General features: G+C 39.5%; 1 protein-coding gene across 2 annotated transcripts; it reads right to left on the bottom strand.

Moving 5' to 3' along the window:
* Positions 1 to 1207: 1207 nt before the first annotated feature.
* DNASE2B (deoxyribonuclease 2 beta) lies at positions 1208 to 19894 on the bottom strand. 2 transcript variants are annotated; one of them, XM_004603634.2, is made up of 6 exons: positions 19588 to 19894; positions 14510 to 14687; positions 9458 to 9539; positions 6685 to 6846; positions 5063 to 5260; positions 1208 to 1725 (listed from the first exon to the last, which is right to left on the bottom strand). In XM_004603634.2, exons 1-6 carry the CDS (start codon positions 19698 to 19700, stop codon positions 1385 to 1387), a joined length of 1074 nt encoding a protein of 357 aa, XP_004603691.2. In that variant the 5' UTR covers positions 19701 to 19894; the 3' UTR covers positions 1208 to 1384. The 2 variants fall into 2 exon arrangements, with proteins under 2 accessions (XP_004603691.2, XP_054996218.1); XM_055140243.1 differs by having other exon boundaries at positions 19573 to 19672.
* Positions 19895 to 21026: the final 1132 nt, after the last annotated feature.

Here is a 21026-nt window from a genome sequence, read left to right as displayed (position 1 = left end):
TAGAAAATATATCCAAAATTAATTAAACTATAAATTAATAAAACGATACTATTCATTTATATAATAGTTGAACTTAATACAACTCCAAAAATAAAATATACTGACATTAAGACTACTAGACTTGATTTGGTTTCTTTATATTTTGTTTATTTCTTCTTCCTCAAACTGATAGACTCCAATCAACCCTCCCCCCCTCCCTCACCTCTCCCTTCAAAATTGACTAAAAAAATGTTACTCATTATTAGATTTTCTTTGGTTTTGTCTTAATGGTTAGGTAGATTCATATTCAAATCCTACTGAGTTTTTTGTTTGTTTGTTTTTTGGTCACACTGGAGATGCTCAGGGGTTATTCCTGGCTCTGTGCTCAGAAATTACTCCTGGCAGTACTTGAGGACCATATGGGATTCCTAGGATGGAACCTGGGTTAGCAGTATGCAAGGCAAATGCCCTACCCACTGTACTATCGCTCCAGCACCAACCAAGATTTTTAATTATCAGCTTTGTTAGTCTCTGTGGTAGATGCTTGAAACATACTTTTTAATTCAATAGTGAATGCATACAACATTTCCTCCATTCAAAGGCTCAGGAATTCAGTCAATGGAATACAATTTGCAAGTAGGAGCAATGGTAAGAATGGGAACATTACCATAAGAAGAGACACATTACCATAAACTAGTGAAAAAGAACTTTAAGAAGAATATAACTAAATAGTATGGAGCATAGATAGATAGATCAGTGAGAGAGAGGCAGAGAGAGAGAGACAGACAGACAGAAAGACAGGCACAGAGTAAAAGATTAGAAAAAAGACTGAAAGAGAGAGAGAGTGAGAGAGAGAAAGAAAGTTTTTTTTTTTCACAAAAAGATGGAGTAGAGGGGTTGGAGTGATAACACAGCTGGTAGGGCGTTTGCCTTGCATGCAGTCAACCCGGGTTCGATTCCCAGCATCCCATATGGTCCCCCAGCACCGCCAGGAGTAATTCCTGAGTGTAGAGCCAGGGGTAAACCCAGTGCATTGCTGGGCGTGACCCGAAATGAAAAAAAAAAAGATGGAGTAGAATGTGAAGACTGTCTTTATGTAGAAGATAAGATTTAACCTATTCAATGACCAATTAATCAATGAGCAATTGAGAACTGACTAATTTGGGACACAGTTTTTTTATTATCATTTTAGTTATATGTAATAATTTTTATTTATGACATATAAATATGAAGTAGAGAAATCACTAATGGGAAAAAATTGTAAATATGGGAGAAAAATATTTCTTTTTATAATATGTGAACTGTATGAACATTCAAAGATTTTATATATATTAAGAATGAATCTATTAAAAGAAGGCCAATCATCAATGTTGAAAAGAATACTACATATATACTTTCACCAAGTTTAGTTACAGTTGTCATAACGTAAAACTAATCCTTGATATGCTTTGTATATATGCTGATTCTGTGTACAAATGAACCCTCCACTTCTGAAAGCTTGGTATGGACTCCTATTTAAGTCTCCAATACATGTCCATTGATTTTTGGCACCCTTTTTGGAAACACACCACTTAGCATGATCCTGATAAGAACTGAAATAAGATTGTCCAGATATCTTGATTGCTTTGACATTGTAGACGTGGTACGGAAGAGAGCAGTTTGAAGGAAGCTCTTGTCTCTTTCGTTGCCAAGTTTCTGTTAGCAAATGTGTCTTCAATTGTTGAGCCATCCAAGCTGCAAAGATATCTAGATTTGTGAGGATGAAAAGCCTGAGGTTAGTATTTATACTTAGATAAGTGCGTGAAAATATCCACAGGAATAGAAATCATAATTCACCCCTAATATTTGGATGTCACAAACACATGAATCACAACATACTTGAGATAGTGGATGGAAGAACATTTTGTAAATGCTACAGTGATATGCAAATAAAGTTATTATTGTCATTACTCTGATGATATTGGTGTCTGAAAAATTTTCTGTCACACACAAACTAGGGAAGAAAAAAACCTGAAAGTTCTTGAAGGGTATAAAGGCAATGAAAAATCAGGGACCAGTTTCTGGGGCTCTTTGTTTGCCACGTTAAAATGATTGGATTTTCTTTCTTTTTTTTTTCCTTTTTAAATTTTTATTAGTGAATCACCATGAGGTACAGTTACAAACTTATGAACTTTTGTGTTTGCATTTCAGTCATACAGTGATCGTTTACCCATCCCTCCACCAGTGCCCATTCTCCTCCACCAATGAACCCAGTATCCTTCCCACCACCCCCACCTCAACCCGCACCACCCCACCCTGCCTCTGTGGCAGGGCATTCCCTTTTGTTCTCTCTCCTTTTGGGTGTTGTACTTTGTAATAGAGGTATTGAGTGGCCTTCATGTTCAGTATATAGTCTACTTGCAGCACACATCTTTCAACCTGAATGGGTCCTACCAACATCCTCTACTTGGTATTCCCTTCTCTATCTCAGTTGCCCTTCCCCCCAGCATGTGAGGCCAGTTTCCAAGCTGTGGGGCAAACCTCCTGGTCCTTTTCTATACTACTCTTCGGTGTCAGTCTTCCATTGTGTTATTTTATATTCCATAGATGAGTGCAATCTTTCTAAATCTGTCTCTGTCTTTCTGACTCATTTCACTTAACATGATACTTTTCATGTTCGTTCAGTTATATGCAAATTTCATGAGTTCATCTTTTCTAATAGCAGCATAGTATTCTATTGTGTAGATGTACCAAAGTTTCTTTAACCAGTCATCTGTTTGGGGGCACTTTGTTTTTTTTCCAGATTTTGGCTATGATTGGATTTTCTTGAAATAAATGGTGATTTTTTTAAGGAACATTAATTTTTAAAGGTAAACAAGATTAATTTATAATAAAAACAACTGAGAGGTGATATGCAAGATAAATTGGGAAGAATGCATTAGAATAGAGCTATGGAAAATATCAAATGGTGACAAAAAATAAAATGGTGACACTACAGACAAAAGTGAATTATGATGGTGGCAGAAAATTTGGGGAGGAAAAAATAAATATGAGAGTTCCTAAGGACCTGAAACTAACTGAGTTTGATGATGTGATGGAGTGGTGGTGGTGTGGAAAATCAATCTTGAATCCTTGGGTGACTGCAGTGTAGAAGAAATAGCTTTTGGGGTAAAATCATGAGAAGAATTTGTTGTGGCTGTAGAAATGTCAATTTCACTATTGATTCCATTTGTCAGTACAGAGGTTTGGGATGCAAACCTAGGCTTAGGATTCACCTAAGGGTTTGCTGGAATCTCGTAGTATGAAGAGTAGGGTAAGATTAGAAGACCAGAGTACTATATCGCAACCCAGACCACCTTAAGAGACAGAGTAGGAGGACTTGGCAAAGAGACTTAAAAGAAGTGAAGAGCAAAGGATTTCATATTCTCCAAAATCAGTGAATGAAGGGTTGTCTCAGAAAGGAAAGGATTTTAAAAAGGATTTTAAAAGCACTGGTTTTGCAGAAGCTATTTCTGTCCTGTTAATTTTGGACTCTCTGGTATCTGACACAGGTCTTCATAAGTAGCAGATATTCAGGAAATTTTATTCAATATATAAGGATGAAAGCAATGAAAAACAAAGAAGCAAGATTAACTAAATTAGTCATTTGTGACTGCAGAGAGATGGGAGTGTCTACAGAGTAATACGACTGTAGTAAAGTCACTGAAGAGACTTTTAAATAAATTTGGGGGCCAGACAGATAGTACATCAGGTAAAGCAGTTACCTGCATGCCACTTACCCAGGTTCAATCCCTGGCACTGAATATGATGCCCCAAGTTCTGCAAGGAGTGATCCCTGAGCACAGAGCACAGAGCCCAGAGTAAGCTCTGAGCACTGCTCTATAAGGCTCCCAAACAAAAGCAAAAACAAAACAAAACAAAAAAGAAATTTGGAAGAAAAACATGAATAGCAAATTTAAGACTGTAGCACTAAAGCACTATCGTACCATTGTTCATCTATTTGCTAGAGCAGGCACCAGTAATGTCTCTATTGTGAGACTTGTTACTGTATTTGGCATATCGAATACACCACAGGTAGCTTGCCAGGCTCTGCTGTGTGGGCGGGATACTCTTGGTAGCTTGCCAGGCTCTTGGAGAGGGACGGAGAAATCAACCCCGGGTCGGCTATGTGCAAGGCAAACACCCTATCTGCTCTGTAATTTAAGACTAAGGAATACATTTCAGGCTGGTTTGTATGCTAAGAGGATAGAGTATAAAAATAAAGTGAACATAGGAGACAGAAAAGGTCTTGAATATAAACCAGGTAGATGAATTAAGGTGTTCAGATGTAGGACACAGGGATGCAAAGTTTTTTTTTGTGGGAAGAAAAATGTAAAAGGAATGAAAGAAATGAGATTGTTGGTGAGGGATGCCCTATTGAAGTGGTTTCTACTGAGCGACCACTGTTCTCTCCAGGAAGTAGTAAGTGTGAAGCTAAGGGTGAGGAGGCAGAGCAATGCCAAGGATGTGAGAGCAAGGCGGGCTCAAGAACCCTAACTGATGAGAGAAATAGAAGAGGGAGTCAATTGTAGTCCTATACTCTCGAAAGAGGCTGAAAACTGAGTTTATACTAATTCCTGGTTGAAAGACTGTGAAACAATTTTGAGGTTGGATCAACAACCCTCCTGTCTGAATTTAGTAGATATTGATATAGCTATTTGAATTTTATCTTTGACTTCCCTTCTACCTTTCTTTCTCTTTCCCTGCTTTGTTTCTGACTATCTTTCTTGGAGCGAGATAGCACATCGGGTAGGGCGTTTGCCTTGCACATGGCCGACCTGGGTTCAATTCCTCCGCCCCTCTCAGAGAGCCTGGCAAGCTACTGAGAGCATCCCGCCTACATGGCAGAGCCTGGCAAGCTCCCCATGGCGTATTCAATATGCCAGAAACAGTAACAAGAAGTCTCAGAATGAAGACGTTACTGGTGCCCGCTCGAACAAATCGATGAGCAATGGGATGACAGTAACAGTAAACTTTCTTGAATAATGAAAGTATTTCCCCTAAGTAATCCACAGTCCAAAGGCAGAGTCAAAACAGCATATAATTTGACAACATGTTTTCGTACCATCGTGATAAGAAGCAGGCTTTGCAAAGTGGAGAAATCTTTGTCCCCGGGCTGATCGAAGAGTGGTGAGCTGCTGGGAAGGGATCTTCAGTGATCTGGACCCTGCACATAGCTGGGGCATGTAAACAAGCTCCTGGTGAAATGTGGCTGGGATGAAACAGCTGTATATGTTTGGGTTGTAGATCAAGAGCTGAGAATCTAAATCATGAAATAATTTTTTTGAAGTTTAGAATTAAGATACAAATGAAAATGCTTATTGCTGCTATAGGTATTGTAAATTCAAAAACAATATCTTCCCCCCTCCGCTCCACCTCCCTCCCTTCGCCCCCCCCAAAAAATAACCAAACCAGCAGTATTCTCTTTAAATCATTTGCCTTCCGGTAACTTTGGTTTGAAATTGTTAACGCCTACTAAGCATTTCCTACTTTCCAGGACTCTTCTACGAGATCTTACTATGAGATGGGTTTTTTTTTTATTGTTGCCCTAATTTTATAAAGAATTTATATAACATGTACAAGTTTATAAAGCTTGTAACTTTTGGATTTGGCATTCAGACCTAGGCAATCTAGCTTGGAAGTCATGTATTCCCACTTCTGTATATACATATGCTAAAACAGGGAAGTCCATTGTGTCAATCATCCAGTTCCAAGAATAATGATCACCTCATCAGCTTGTACTTCTAATCTCTGTGGTATTTAATAATCTAATCATTACACGAGCTCATTCTGTTAGACCCAGGGCTTGGTCTGGGTGAGAATCTCAGTAATCTGTGAGAACAAATAAAAATTTGATAGAAAACGTTTTTCAAGTTTCCTACACTTAGAAGAAAACACTTCATTTCCATTTATGAATTTTCTTAGCAAGGAGTTATTGGTAAAGCAGAGCAGTTCATTCCCTTTTACTCTTAATATACTTCTCCAGATCCAAGTAATTTTGTGGGACCTTAAAGGAAGAACATCTGACTCATATTGTCAGGTTGGTGTTGGTCTATAGGAAGCCTGCAGGTTGCATAATTTTGAAAAAGATTGAAACCTTAATTTAGTAATAAGAATCTTTCCTTTTCTGGTTTGATCTGACTCTTTTTCCTTCTCTCTCTTTCTCTCTCTCTCTTTCTCTCTCTCTCTCACACACACACATACACACACATCCTAGATTCCTAGATTTCTGGTTCCATTTGGACAACATGGAGATTTATAAACATTAGATCATTAGATCTGTATTCCTGCAGATCCACAGTATGATGGAGCAAAAAGTCAGCAAGGAAATGTCAACTAGGGAAAAGTCAGCAACTCACTGTGTTACTGTGTCACTGTCCCTATGTGTCTGCCTGTCTATTTTACCTATTTTTGGTAACTGCCTGCTCCCTCTAGGTGTTTGAAACTACCTGACCCTGATCAAATTAGAAGACATCGTTAGAGAATCAGGAAACCAAGATCCAGTAAGCAACATGCTCAGGGTCTTACCATAGAAAAGCCAATACCTGAATCTAGCTATCAAATACTCTGTGAGTAGAAGAATAAAGGAAGTGACCCATTTAATAATACTTTGCCATCTCCACAGCTCCAACATTGTTATCCTGTTTTTGTTTGTTTACTTATTTTGTCTACACATTCTACTGTTACCTATTGCATTATACTGGCTGTACTTGAAAGTTACACAAATGCCAGTTTGTCCATTTCGTCTCCCGGTGTGTGGATAATCATAGCCTTCTGCAGGAAGTGGAGGAAACCTGGGAATAGAATGGATCAACCAGAATCCTTGGACTTCGTTCCACAGCAGTAAGCCTACAGATAAAGTTAAGGCAGATAATTAGAAAAACAAAGCTTCTTTAAGAAATGCACAGATGTAACGTTCTAGCTCATTGGCACTCCAGGCTAATGTTTTACAAGGCTAATAATCACAGGACTCATGTTCACTTCTCAAATATCTCAAAACCAATGCCGCCACACATCCGTTGCCCCATTACTGATAGCAAGCCGCTACAAAAGAGCAGTCACCCAGGGAAGAGTTAAGAGGAATCTCATGTTGAAACTACAAGGAAAATTTGTTTTGGCAGAATGCAAATTTGCTAAATTGGAATTTGACCTTGTTAAATATAGAGTCACCTGGCAGGCTTCAGATAATGTCTTCACTGCTAAGCAGCTAAACTATTTTCATAAGCCAGCTGAAGAACAGAGTTGAAAGAGAAAATATCAGACCAAGACATATGCTGGCAGTAAATTGTAAGAAACTGATGCTCATTTATTTGCAGAAGAGTCATCCAATTCCAGAAGTTTAAAAAGTAAATACAGAGTGGTCTTAAGAGAGAAAAAGGAAGCTCTGCCAAAGTATGAGGGTTAATTGTGTTTAGCAAAAAACTAGAAAGATTCTCAGCCTCTTACAGCATGGCAAAATGAAGCCCACCTAACAAGTGCTTATCATTATTTCTGCTTACAAATATACCACTGTAGTTTGGGTACACTAACTAGATTTTTCCAGTTTGCATTTGAACGTGAAGCATAATTATTAGTGGAACCAAATGTCTGCCAATTATTTCTCTTTCAAAAACACATTTTAAGTAAGCATAAAACACAATTTTCTCTGAGTGGATACATAACCACTCATGGGTACATGGGTAGAAAATATTCAGCATTCTGCTAGTGTTTTCACCACATACAGCTAGAATTTTAGTTCTTTTCAGCCTGGTGAAGGAGCTGCTTGGTTGAAATTTTAACCTGATATGAACACCACGGGATGCCCAAGCACACACTGATGAAGAAAAGCTAGACATGGGTTTCCACTTCCTTTCTCAATCCCCCACAGCAACTAAGACAATGAGGAGAGTTGTGGTACAGAGTTGTTGGAAAAGAAGATGGAGAATGTTGTGTATAGAAGAATTGGGCTTTGTGTGTATTGGACTCTTACAAGAGCAACTGGGTTAAATCAAAATCTTTCAGTGCTCATGACATTTGACAATCATTACAACTTGCCTTCTTAATCAGTGGCTACAAACTGGCAGCCTTAAGCCAAGTCTTGTCTGCAGATATTTATTGTTTGATTTGCAGAGTACTCTAAAAACTTGGAATTCACTGCCAGTATCTACAAACTAGGGAGTTTTTCTTTCACAAATGCTTTTTTTTTCAACATCAGAAAAATTGCGTGCATGTAAGACAAGTTGAGTAGTAATTCCCTCCTTCAACCAGGTATGGGCTGGAGCAATAGCACAACGGTTGGGCGTTTGCCTTTCACGCAGCCGACCCAAGTTCGATTTCTCCGCCCCGAGTGGTAGAGCCTGGCAAGCTACCTGTGCGTATTGGATATGCCATATTGGATATGCCAAAAAACAGTAACAATAAGTCTCTCGATGAGAGACGTTACTGGTGCCCGCTCGAACAAATCAGTGAGCAAGGGGATGACAGTGAAACCAGGTACATACTTGACAATTTTTTTTGTTACTGGCAGAACTCACTTGCCTGCTCCTAAGTTCTTTCTGTATGGAAACTTCTGAAGAAATGTTTTGCTGTGATGTATTGTCTAATATGATATATTTAGAAAAGGGTTTTTAAATTGTCATTATAATAATTTTATAAAATTTTCAAAAAATATTTGTTGTAAAAAGTAGAAAAGATAAGTATGGTTATGTAAAGAGGATGAGGATTGCATATTTTTTGATCCTGGCATTTAAAATTTTCTTATCACATGTATTTATTTATAGCTCCTAACAGGAAATTCCAAAAGTCAATATAATAAAATTACTATAATGTATAATAAAAATTTTACCAAAATATATAAAAGCTTATTATAACAAAAAAAATTGAAAACAATTTTTTAAAAGTGTTTATTTCAGATGTAAGAAATGGTTGATTTTTTTCTTTGTGATTTGTATCTCAGTAAACTTGGCCAAAATATTTCTGTACACTCACACACAAAAATGTATAAATAGCTGGTACTCTAGTAATCAGTTCATAAATTCTGCTGAAAGTTTTGCTAAAATATATGTTAATAAACTGAGATTTGTGGGAAAAACAGTTAAATCCAGTATGTAATTATCACTTGTGATATACAAATTATGCATGATCCTAACTCAAAACAAACCATTAAAAAGTTATGCTTTTAAGTGAAATATAAGAATATATAAGGTGGAATATTTAAGAAATATTGACTTCTAGTAGGAAAAGAGACACTCAGACACTCAGAGCCTTTGCCCCCCCCTTTTTTTTTGGTAAATGTATTCCTTTCTATACTCCTTTCATTTTGTTTTATTTAAAATTCTTTTATTAAATCACTGTGAGATACAGTTCAGAGCTTTCATGACTGAGTTTCAGTCATACAATGTCTGAACACTTATCCCTCCACCAGTGTACATTTCCCATCATCAATGTTCCCAGTATTACTCCCGCCACCCCTTTGTCATACCTTTGGTGTGTCCATGTTTTGTGCTGTAGTACTCAGCGTTAGGGACACCATCATTGTACATGAGATAGGCAGTGCTGTTATCCTGTGGGACACATTTGGGTTAAAAGGCTATCAATTTTCTACTCACAATGTCTGTACAATTAAACAGCCTGCAAAACAGAATTTTCATTAGTACACATGAGAAGTCATTCATTCCCCATTGATCTGAAATCTGTGACATGCCAGACAAGGAATAGGAAGTCCATTCTCTGCCATGTATGACTAGTTTTGTGTTACAGGAGCCCTGTGCATTTCTTTTTTCTTTTTTTCTTTTTGTTTTGCTTTTTGGGTCACACCCAGTGATACACAGGGGTTACTCCTGGCCTTGCACTCAGGAATTACTCCTGGTGGTTCTCAGGGGATCATATAGGATGCTGAGAATCGAACCCAGGTCGGCCGCATGCAAGGCAAATGTCCTACCCACTGTATTATCACTCCAGCTCCAGCCCTGTGTATTTCTAATGTGAGAGTGAAAATGACAATCTTATTTATCTAGGTTGACTTTAACTTATGTTTTTAGTTTGGCAACCAGCATATATTAAAAGGATAACTAAATCTTTGTGCAGAAAATGAACTAGGCATAATCAGCCTTGGTTACACTAGGCTGTTTTTTCTTTTTTTTTTTTTTCATTTGTTTTTTAACCATTGATATAGGTAATGAGAGTCTCTTGCCCACACGCCTGGCTGCCTTCCCCAGGGCCCTTTGGAGGGAATGGGCTCCAGCTTCCCTCCCCACCCTGAGCAGAGCTCCCGGTGGCTGAAGACCTCCGAAACCTAGCCAAAGCCATGCTCAAGACCCCTCTCCGCATGTTCAAACAAGCCTCATGCATGAAAGTACCGGCAGAAGAACCCAAGTGTGTGTAATTCCATCAACGGCCAACATCCAGAGACTTAAAAGCAAGCTTCCAATATCTTATAACTTACTTCTCCCTCTGGGAGAAACTGACAATCTACTGAGAGTTTCCTCCCAACATGGGAGAGCCTCGAAGCTTCCCATGGTGTATTCATATGCCAAAGCCAGTAACAAGCTGGGTCTCATTCCCCTGACCCTGAAAGAGTCTCCAATACGGCATCGTTGGGAAGGCCGACTGGAGAGAGGCTTCTAAAATCTCAGGGATAGGACGAATGGAGAGGTTATTGAGACCGCACGAGAAATTTGATGATCAACGGGACTTCGAGATTTCGTGATTTGTGATATAGGCAAGGTACATAACGGACTGACAGGATCTGATATCTAATATCCTCTCCTTACTTCATTTTTAGTCAGAACTTTGTGTTCAATCAGGATTATTGATTCTCTATTCCCCTTCACAGGGGAAAGTTTTTTTTTTTTGGTGTCACCTCACCTTTCTAACTTGATATTTCACTTTGTATAAAAAATTGGTAAAATAAAATATGTGACATTGGATCTCCCCTCCTTAAATAAATTAGTGTGTCTCCAAATAGTTGAACAAATCTCAAAATGAAACTAATAGGGTCCAGAGCAATCGTACAGTGGGTAGGACATTCGCCTTAACACAACTAACCTGAATTTTATCCCCTGGCACTCCATATTGTTCCCAAAGACCAACCAGGAGTGAGCCCTGAGCACAGAGCTAGGAGTAAGCCCTGGGCACCCCCAGGTATGTTCCAAAAACCAAACAACAAAAAAAACCAAAAGAGGCCAATAGCATAGTAATTTTCTAATATCTAGATACTGTTGTGGGCCTCAGTGACACAGTGAACCAAACAAAAATTCCCTGTCAGCTTTTATTCTGAGTGAGAAAGACAATATTTATCAAGTCAGATGATCAAAGGTGTGGTGGAGGAAAATAAAGCAGGACAAGGGAATGAAGGGCTGTTGTGGGTGGTCAGGGTAGAGATGTCAAGAAGGCATGAGAGCAGTGGAGTAAGGCCTGGGGGCAAAAGGAGGGCCCATAAGTGGAGGTTGGAAAATGCTGTTCCAGGCAGAGGGGACAATAGATATGAAGGCGCTGAGGTAAAAGATGGTTTGGCCTGGCCAAGAAATGTTTAGTGGTAAGGCACCAGGAGGTGGGACAGTTACATAGGACCTTATAAGAAATCTGGTATCCAAGTTTTCTTTCCAACCACCATGGAAGGTGAGATGAAGTTACTATTTTGATACCAGCTCTTCCGTCTTTGGGAAAATTTGTTTATATTTGTTCTGTGTGGTTCCATTTCATTTGTGTCTAGTTTCACTTTGTGAAAGTATCTTTTATTGAAGTAAACAATGTTGATATTAAAAAAGTTCAGTAACATAATTAGAAGCAGGAAAGGGTAACCCATTAAAATTCAAGCCTCACCCATTAAAATTCAAACATCATTACTTTTCTTTTTGAAAAAAGTCATTAGCAGCATCTTTTGTAGTAGCTTGATTATTTGATACAATTCAAAACATTAAAAAATCTTTACAACATAATCTGCTTAACATTCTTGGCTACTGTGTTACATAAAATAAAGAAAATTGTTTTCTTACTCTCATTTTCTGTATTTGACCATTCATTTCCTTTTGTGGAAAACTAAGAGCTCTTCTATGAACCTTTGTTGAAAGTGTAAGGCTGCTGTTGTGTACTTTTTGCAGTGTGGAGAGGATCTGGGAGGACTCAGTAAGGAACTTCATACTTATATAAAGTTTATTTTTCTGTTCAGGAGTGTAACATTAACTGAAATTAAATAGACTATATCCCTAGAGAGGAAAGCCTCTCTGATAAAAGGGAAAGATTATGAACATAGGAAAATTCAGAATTTTGATTGTGTCTCTAGAGACCTTTAACACCTGTGTCAGATATTTTACTATTAATATTGACCAGGGAGTGTTTCTACCCATGCCTAGTAGAGAAGGTAGACGGGCAAGGACAGAGAGACAAGTGCAATATAATCCAAAAGTGAGGTTACGAAGCCACGTGGAAGATTCTTATTTGCAAGGGAAAAGGGGAGATGATTTCCAGAGTAAGCCAGGTATTAGCCTCGGTTGCCTTGACAACTGAGATATAAAACTATGTGGTGTGATGCTCCATTTAGTCTCAGTTTCAGTGTAGGAGGTGGAGGTGGGTAAGTTCTCATGGTGGCTTCTAGCACATACTTCCAACTTCCAAAGAATACTCCATCTCACCTGGATCTCATCCACTACTGTTGCTGTTTTTCTTTTGATTCTGTGCCAATCAGGCATGGACTTAAGTCCTGTACAATGATTTTCTCTGCAGGATCCATGGCCCAAGAATGTGAGAAGATTTTATTGACAGTGTGAAACACTGAGCAATTTTACAGCATCATGCTGAACTTCTCTCTATCTCCCTTCATGGTGCTTGTAGTTTTTAATTCCTAGCTCGCACTGACCCCTTTTCATTTGGCAAAGCAGTTCATGTCCCCTGCTCTTCTCTGACCCCCCTCCATCCCACTCTCCCTCCCAAGTCCTTGAACCACTTTGGGATAGTAAAAATCATTATTATATTCTGATAAATGCAACCATTTGCTCTATCTATGGTAGCACTGCATTGCACTGTCGTCTCGTTCATCGATTTGCTCGAGCGGGCACCAGTCATGTCTCCATTGTGAGACTTCTTATTACTGATTACTGTTTTTGGCATATGGAATACACCATGGGTAGCTTGCCAGGCTCTGCCATGTGGGCGGGATACTCTCAGTAGCTTGCCGGGCTCTCCAAGAGGGGCAGAGGAGTTGATCCTGGGTTGGCTGCGTGCAAGGCCCGCTGTGCTATGGCTCCAGTCCATATCTATAGTAAAGGAGTGAAATTTTACAGTATGCTCTTCCCTCTTCCCTGCCCTGAAGTCTCTCTGTTCCCAAAAGGGAACAAAGCTCATATTTGTTTCACTGAGAATTTAATGCTCCTTGTCACCCACCCCCACTTTCCTGCCTGGGAAAGCAGAAGCAGCTGCAGGCAGTTTTGATTTTACATAATAATCTATTTATCCAAAACAAGATTGTTGCTGACATTAAATAAGTTTTTGAAAGCACCCAGAACATTTCTTGGCATATCAGGCTGTACCCAATAAGTTTTGATTTTGTTGCTGTGTTCTGAAGACTGGTCTTAGTGGCAGTTGAAAGTGAATATTAATACACACATTGATAGTTTCCTGTTCATTCTGTGTAAATACACAGGCAGACACATGGAATCATGATAGAATCTAATATAATATTTTTGCCGTGGAGATTTAATTAGCTGACATATGGAAAGGCCTATCACATTTTAAATGTTGAGTTTTTTTATGCATTTTCTTTTCTACAACTTATTCATGCATAGATGAATGCAATTTGATGTTTACTATTGATGTATTTGCCTTGTCACATCAGGTTGGAAAGAGGTATCTTGTCACAAAACTGCAGTTGGTGCTTTAAGTATTAGAAGTCTGCACTAAGCCAGTGGGTCTATTACTTACTTGTTTGGGTTGATTAGGCTGGTTGATTAGGCTGGCTAGCTCATTGTAGATAAAGTTATCTCATTTTTTTGCCTGGTAAAGTCTGCATGGAAGGTTTAATTTCCACTCAGATAGTGGTCTTAAATTTAAGCCCTCACTTTAAACCTATTATGATAGGAAAATTATAAATAACAAAGATGATTGAATAGGATCATTTCCTTGGGTCATACTATTCAGCACCACTATAGCATAAGAAATGTTTAACTCATGATATATTGATCACATATATATATATTGCCTTATAACTGGAGAAGATTCCTCTCCCTGACTCTATTAGATAGCATATACCGAGAGAACAGACACAATTTGCCAACTAGAAAGTTTCAACATGCAATGAGTTCATAACGTTCACAGTGACACCACTGGACATTATGCTGAATTTACCAACTTTTGGGCCATAGTTGCTATAATGTCTTTAGGTTGATTGGGCAGGTGTCCAGGACTAGTTATGATCTAATTTTCCTGAAGTAATTAGGATTGGGGAATTTGGTGGGTGAGCAGGAAAAATCTTTGGGAAGGTTTGGGTTCTATTTCATGCATTTTACATGATTAGAGTGTATGGCGAACTATAACATACCTGGGAGGCATGTGCTTCATACAGCTGCTGTAAGGTCCTTCCCAAAACACTCTTGGTAGTATTTATTAGTTGCTTGCTCCTCCTCCAGCCTCTAGTTGTAGAGTCTAGGTATAGGTATTCTAACCCAGTGTCTCTACTTTTCTTATCTTGCCTTTTGGGTAACTTGTAAAAGGCAAACCTGATAAAGAAAATCATGACAAATTATTAACATTTATCCACTGCTATACCTTGTCTTTAATCTTTTTCAGAAAAGGAAACACAAATTTGACTAGACATGTTCTAAAATACTGTCTAGCTTGGGTCGGGTCCCTTTAGAATGTAGTCTCTATTGTTCCCAGAACCTATAGGGCTGCAGTGGGGTGTCAAGGCCTACTCCTGGGACTGGAGAGATGTTAGATATTTTTCACTTCTTTCCTAACTACTTGACATGTTCGTTCTGTTTTTGCAGCTGGCTGACTGTCTGGGGTTTGAGATCAGGCTCCAGGGCAGGTAGAGACTGCCTTTGAACACTCTTCAGCTTAGTTAGTTGATCAGAATGTGCTCCATTGAAGATCCAGAGCAGAGAGGAGCCAATTTAGCGGTACTTTGCTCTCCCTAATGGCCATCATATCTTACAGGAAAGAGGTGGTTAAGCCCATATAACATTCAGTCATTTGGGGCGTCATCTAAGCCAGTGTATCTCAATGTGTTTTAATCATATTTTGATCCATGTTACTCTTTGTTTCGGGGCTTTCTTTGCATTGTGGAATCTCTGGTCTCTGCCTATTAGCAGCTGTTAATACAGTAAATTCTCAATTAACATCATAGAGAAATTCTCAAAAATTTTAATTTGAAGTGAAATCATATATAAAGTTAGTTTTACCATAAACTAATTAATAGGAGCAGGAAGTAAGTTATCTCAGTATATTTTTTGCACACAAAATTTCAACCAAACTTTTAAATAAGAGTTTGCAAACACCTTCTGGAATACCAACAATTAGATAATAATTCTTCTGAAGACACTACTTTGTACTTAACTTACTCATTTTTTTCAGACCACTTATTCCAGGGTAATGAAGTGGTACCATTCTTTCACACACACACACACATAAACTCACATACATTCTCACACACACACACACACTCACACAATAAATTCACATACATTCTCACACACACTCACAATAAACTCACATACATTCTCACACAGACACACATATTCAGATTGGGGCAATGTAGACACAAAAATGACCCTAATGTGCACATCTTTTGGATGAGGGAAGGAATTGTAAAATTGAAAAGAACTACTCAGAGGTGGGTGCAATAACAGCTTCTACATGGGTATAGTTCCAGCTATTAATCTATTTTATTTTCTAATCAATGTAATTATGAGATATTATTCAATATTTACTGTATTCCTTAATCATGGCAATCTGAAATGTTGCCAAACATTGTCAAAAGTCCCTGGAGAAGAAGGGCCAGAGTGACAGTACAGGAGGTAGGGCGCTTGTCTTGCATGTGGCCAACCCAGGTTCAATTCCTGGCATCCCACAGGGCTCCCAAAGTACCACCAGGAGTAATTATTTTTTTTAATTAATAGTTTATTTTTAATTAGTGAGTCAACGTGAGGGTACAGTTACAGATTTATACATTTTTGTGCTCGTTTCTCCCTTACAAAGTTTGATAACCCATCCCTTCACCAGTGTCCATTCTCCACCACCAGTAAACCCAACATCCCTCCCCCCTTCCCCAGTCCCATCTCCCCCCACCCCACTCTGCCACTATGGCAGGCTATTCCCTTTTGTTCTCTCTCTCTCTGAGTAGGTGTTGTGGTTTGCAATAAAGCTGTTGAGTGGCCATTGTGTTCAGTCTCTAGTCTATATTCGGCCCGCATCATCTTTCCCCCACATGACCTCCAACCACATTTTACTTGGTGTTCCCTTCTCTGAGTTGCCCAGAATGAGAGAACAGCCTCCGACCAGGCTTGAGTGCAGAGCCAGAAGTAACCCCTGAGCACCTCTGAATGTGGTCCCCAAATAAGTTAACAAAAAAAGTCTCTGGAGTCAAAATATTCCTTGTTTAGTTAAATACTCTCCAAAAGCACAAATCTGCAAACACAGGTACCCAACAATGCTTCCTCATTATTACCATACTGCTGTCTCCTAATGCTCTTCACTTGATTTTCTTCAGTGTATGCTGCTATTTACATAATCTCTTGATTTTATATTTTATATTTTTACATAGTTTAGGTCCCATGTTTACAACAGTGTAAATATTGATGGTTTTGATGTACAAAGTTATTGTACTTTCACTATCACCAAAGTGCTCATGATTTCACCATCACTGTCTTCTAAAAATTTTACTTATTCTATCCGAGGTCACCTATTTTCAAAAGCAGTTTCTTTGATGGCTTTGACCTACACTGCAGTTACCTACTGCATTCCTTATTCCTGTCAGCCATGCTTTCTCCTACATGAATTTTCTGTTGCTCTGTTCAGGCTTTCTTACTCTCAGGGCCAGGTGAGGGAAACATAAACATATTTTTTGGTACTGACCTGAGGTTCTTCTGACCTCCATCCTTTACAGTACATTGTAGCCGTCTGAGATTTGTCTCTTTCTGGTCAGCTCAGCTTTCTGTCTGACAGATCCTGCTGAATAATGTTGCCAAAACCCATTTGTGGCAAAAATTAATTTTATACCTCATTGCTTATATCTTGTCAGAATTTGGTGATCCATTTGGTGTGCCAAACAGATCAGTTTAAAGCCAGAACTTTTCCTCATTTTTCCTGGGTGACTATCTCCAATTACCATCCAAAGTCTACTAAATCTACTTAGAGTTCAGACTTCTGTGCTAAAGTCAGATCAATCTAAATACAGAGATCTCCCAATGATTTACAACTTCTTATTTTTGAAACCAAGGTTTAATTCTTTGCTCCAAACCCATGCATTCTCTGCTTTTGGGGGATATTTCCACAGAGGCAGGGAAACCAGAAACCAGATGGTCTTTATTTACCCTCAGCCTACCAATCTATTACCAAGACTTCTCAGAATCTTCCTATTTACATTACTACTTTTTTTTTTTTGGATGGAGGGTGGGGACGGATTATTTCAAACAGTTCTCAGTAGGCCCGGGATCCCCTCAGGTGATAGATACAAAACCACCAGGGTTCATTGTAAGGGTCCAAGGATATGATGTGCTTGGGACCATGTGGGGCAGGGATACATGAGCCATTCTGGCAATGCTTCAACAGTGATTAGAGACCTGCAGGGCTGCAGCTGCAATGTTGGAGGACCATGTAGTGCCAAGAATTGAACCCCATTAGCACACAAGGCTCAACCTATAACAGCATGTTAGTAAATCTCTTATACACGGGCTTAATGGCTCCAGGCTGAGATACAACAATCTTCACACGCTTTCTTCTAAGGAAACTTTAATCATTTTTAGAGGATTATTCATAACAAGCAATACAAATAAATTAGTTAGGGCCTGCTATTGGGGTAGGCTTGGTTGGTGGTGGGGAAAATTAAAAATATTGGTGATGGGAAGGTGTAATGGTTGTGGGATTGTGTTGGAATATTGAATGTAATAAATTATTGTGAACAAGTTTATAAAAATAAAATTAAAATTAAAAAAATTACTGTGCTCTCTGCCATTTCTTTAGCTTGAGGCCAAATCTCTTCTTACCTGTAATGATGCAAGAGTCCTGTTGGTTTTGATGATGCTAAACTGACTCCAACACATTCAAAATTCTCAATACTGAGACTGGGCTAATACAAATCTACATGAAGTCTTTTAGTAGCTTCCTTTCAAGGTCAAGTTTAGATTCCACACCTTAGCCAGGAAGACCTTGGTGTCCTGGTCCTCGCCTCTCTCTAAGCTCACCTCCTGCCATCTCACATGCTCCCAAAATACAACAAATCTGAACCAACATCCAAAGTTCCCACTCGATACCTCTGAACCTCCAGGTGGTTCCTTAACAGTCCAGAGAAGGCTGTGTATCTTCCCTGATTTTGGAACTAAATCATTATTATTCTTAAAACAGCTCAAAACAGCTTCCTCAGAGAAGCTTTTGGACTCTATGTTCCACAATGCCCAGTCTGTACTTCCATGGCAAAATGAGTAGGTTTTATTCATCTTTGTGTTTTCACAACTCCACACAGGACCTGGTATGAACTCAGTAACTGTTGCTGAATCACTAACGAAGTCACACTCTGTTCTCTAGTCTGAAGTTTACACGAAGCTTGACATTAACCGCAACAGCAACCCAAAACACCCTAATTAAAGAGTGAAAAAGTGATTGAAGCCCAAAAAGAATCCAAGGCTATAATGCAATTATCTTTAGCCTCTTTGACACTTTGCAAGAGGCCGGTGACCCATCACCCCCTCCAACAACTATCTTTCAGTCCTGTCTGGTAAATGAAGTTAACCAAGCTGAGCTATGTATGATCAAGCCCTTTCTCCTACTTACAAAGGAGAAGCAAAGCTCCAGTGTCAGAATGCAAACAATCCACCTCTCTCCTTTGTCAGTATGTCCAGCTGAAGGACTGGCAATTGATGGGTTCTTTAGGAAAGCCTCCAGACAAGTAAAGGAAAGTAGCACAACGGGCAGGGCATTTGCCTTGCACGTGGCCCACCCGGGTTCGATTCCTCCGCCCCTCTTGGAGAGCCCGGCAAGCTACCGAGAGTATCTCGTCTGCATGGCAGAGCCTGGCAAGCTCCCCGTGGCGTATTCGATATGCCAAAAACAGTAACAACAAGTCTCACAATGGAGACATTACTGGTGCCTGCTCAAGCAAATGGATGAGCAACGGGATGACAGTGACAGTGACAGAAGTCAACTATCTACTTCTGTGACCACAGGCCATCCGTCATTAAGCGCTGAGCCTCAGATCCAGGAGGGCCTGCTTAAGGCTTTCTCAGAATGAGTGAGGCTTTTCCTCTCACTCAGAACCCCTCCCTCCTCAAATTGGACCCATTTATGCGCTTTAATAGAGGTGGGGGTGCTTGCAGTTCATCTGGGAACACCTTGGTGACCCTCTGCCTCTGACACCCTAGCTTTCTAATTACATGCAACAATCCTTACCTATCGTTTACCTACCAATCCACAGTGTCACCGTCTTCATTTCGGCATGATATTGTTGTGGCTCCCAAAACCCCAAAGAAACCGAGGATGAGCGAGATGAGGACTGTTCTTAGAAGTCTTGCTGACATTTTCTGTGTCCTCTATTCCATGCCCTATCGAGAAGCTTTCTTTGTAGATGGGAGAGTCAGAGTTCTAGCTCTCTCTCTCTCCGGCCAGGCCAGCTCTCACATTTGCTTCCATTTGCTTCTCTAGTTTGCTGTTTAGGCATTTCCAGGATTGAATTATTCTTATGTCATTGTGCGATTCTGTCACAACATGCCAGTGTGACTCCGGGAGTGCTTGTGCTGAATTGTTGACTGGTTTGCAGAGTCATCAAAAAGTTCTGGAGAGGAAAAAAAAAAAAGGATGTACAGTTAACTCTTTGGAGTGATCATTGTCTAGTATGCAGTTCAGTGGAAATTCCATGTTGATAAGTAAACACTTACCAACTTATATATTAAATATATTTTATTGTCACTGTCACTACCCCTCTCCCTCGTCATTGCCTCTCTGTGAACAAAAGCTGGATGTTTATGCTTCACACATTAAACAGAAATAAGAACAGAGCCCGGCAGCCGAAAACCTCCAGAACCCAATCGCCCCCATGCTCAAGGCTGATCTCCACAGGTTCGGGTGAGCCTTATGAATGAATGAATCTGTTGAAAAACTCAGATATGTAGGTTTTGTGACCGAAATCTCCAGGTTCTCAAGGAGTCAGGGATGAGAGACCTTTCCCCATTCCCTTTTCTTCCAGGAGCCCTGCGGTCATGTGCATGAACTGCCTCTGGAGCCATATAAGCTCCTTAACTGGCCATGATCCAGAGACTTACAAGTAAATCTTGAGAGAGATCAAAAAGCTGCAGGGATGCCTGAAACCCCAAAAACATCACCCAGTTAAAAATTCAATCTGTATCACTTTATTCTAAATTTTCTAAATTTTAGAATTTCTGGAGCGGAAATTTTAGGAATCTCATACTCTATAACCCTGATGTACCAGGAGTAGCACACATTGAATAGGATGTAAGGTAGAAGGCAACCAATCTCAATAAAAAATATTAATACACATCACTAATCGTCAGAGAGATGCAGATCAAAACAACCATGAGATACCACCTCACACCACAGAGGCTAGCACACATCCAAAAGAACAAAAGCAACCGCTGTTGGAGAGGATGTGGGGAGAAAGGGACCCTTCTACACTGCTGGTGGGAATGCCGGCTAGTTCAGCCCTTTTGGAAAACAGTATGGACGACTCTCAAAAAACTTGAGGTTGAGCTCCCATTTGACCCAGCAATACCACTGCTGGGAATATATCCCAGAAAAGCCAAAAAGTATAGTCGAAGTGACATATGCACTTATATGTTCACCGCAGCACTGTTTACAATAGGCAGAATCTGGAAAAAACCCGAGTGCCC

The sequence above is a fragment of the Sorex araneus genome, chromosome 5, assembly GCF_027595985.1.
Source record: "Sorex araneus isolate mSorAra2 chromosome 5, mSorAra2.pri, whole genome shotgun sequence".
NCBI lineage: Eukaryota > Metazoa > Chordata > Mammalia > Eulipotyphla > Soricidae > Sorex > Sorex araneus.
Note: the sequence above shows the minus strand (reverse complement) of the source record. Positions and strands in the feature narration are given on the sequence as shown.

Coding starts and splice junctions, on each gene's coding strand:
- DNASE2B (XM_004603634.2), bottom strand. CDS start 19,700: ATGTCAGCAAGACTTCTAAGAACAGTCCTCATCTCGCTCATCCTCGGT. Junction 9,540..14,509: donor ATGAAGCACATGCCTCCCAG/GTATGTTATAGT, acceptor TGTGTCCCACAG/GATAACAGCACTGCCTATCT. Junction 1,726..5,062: donor GCCTGCTTCTTATCACGATG/GTACGAAAACAT, acceptor TCACAAATCTAG/ATATCTTTGCAGCTTGGATG.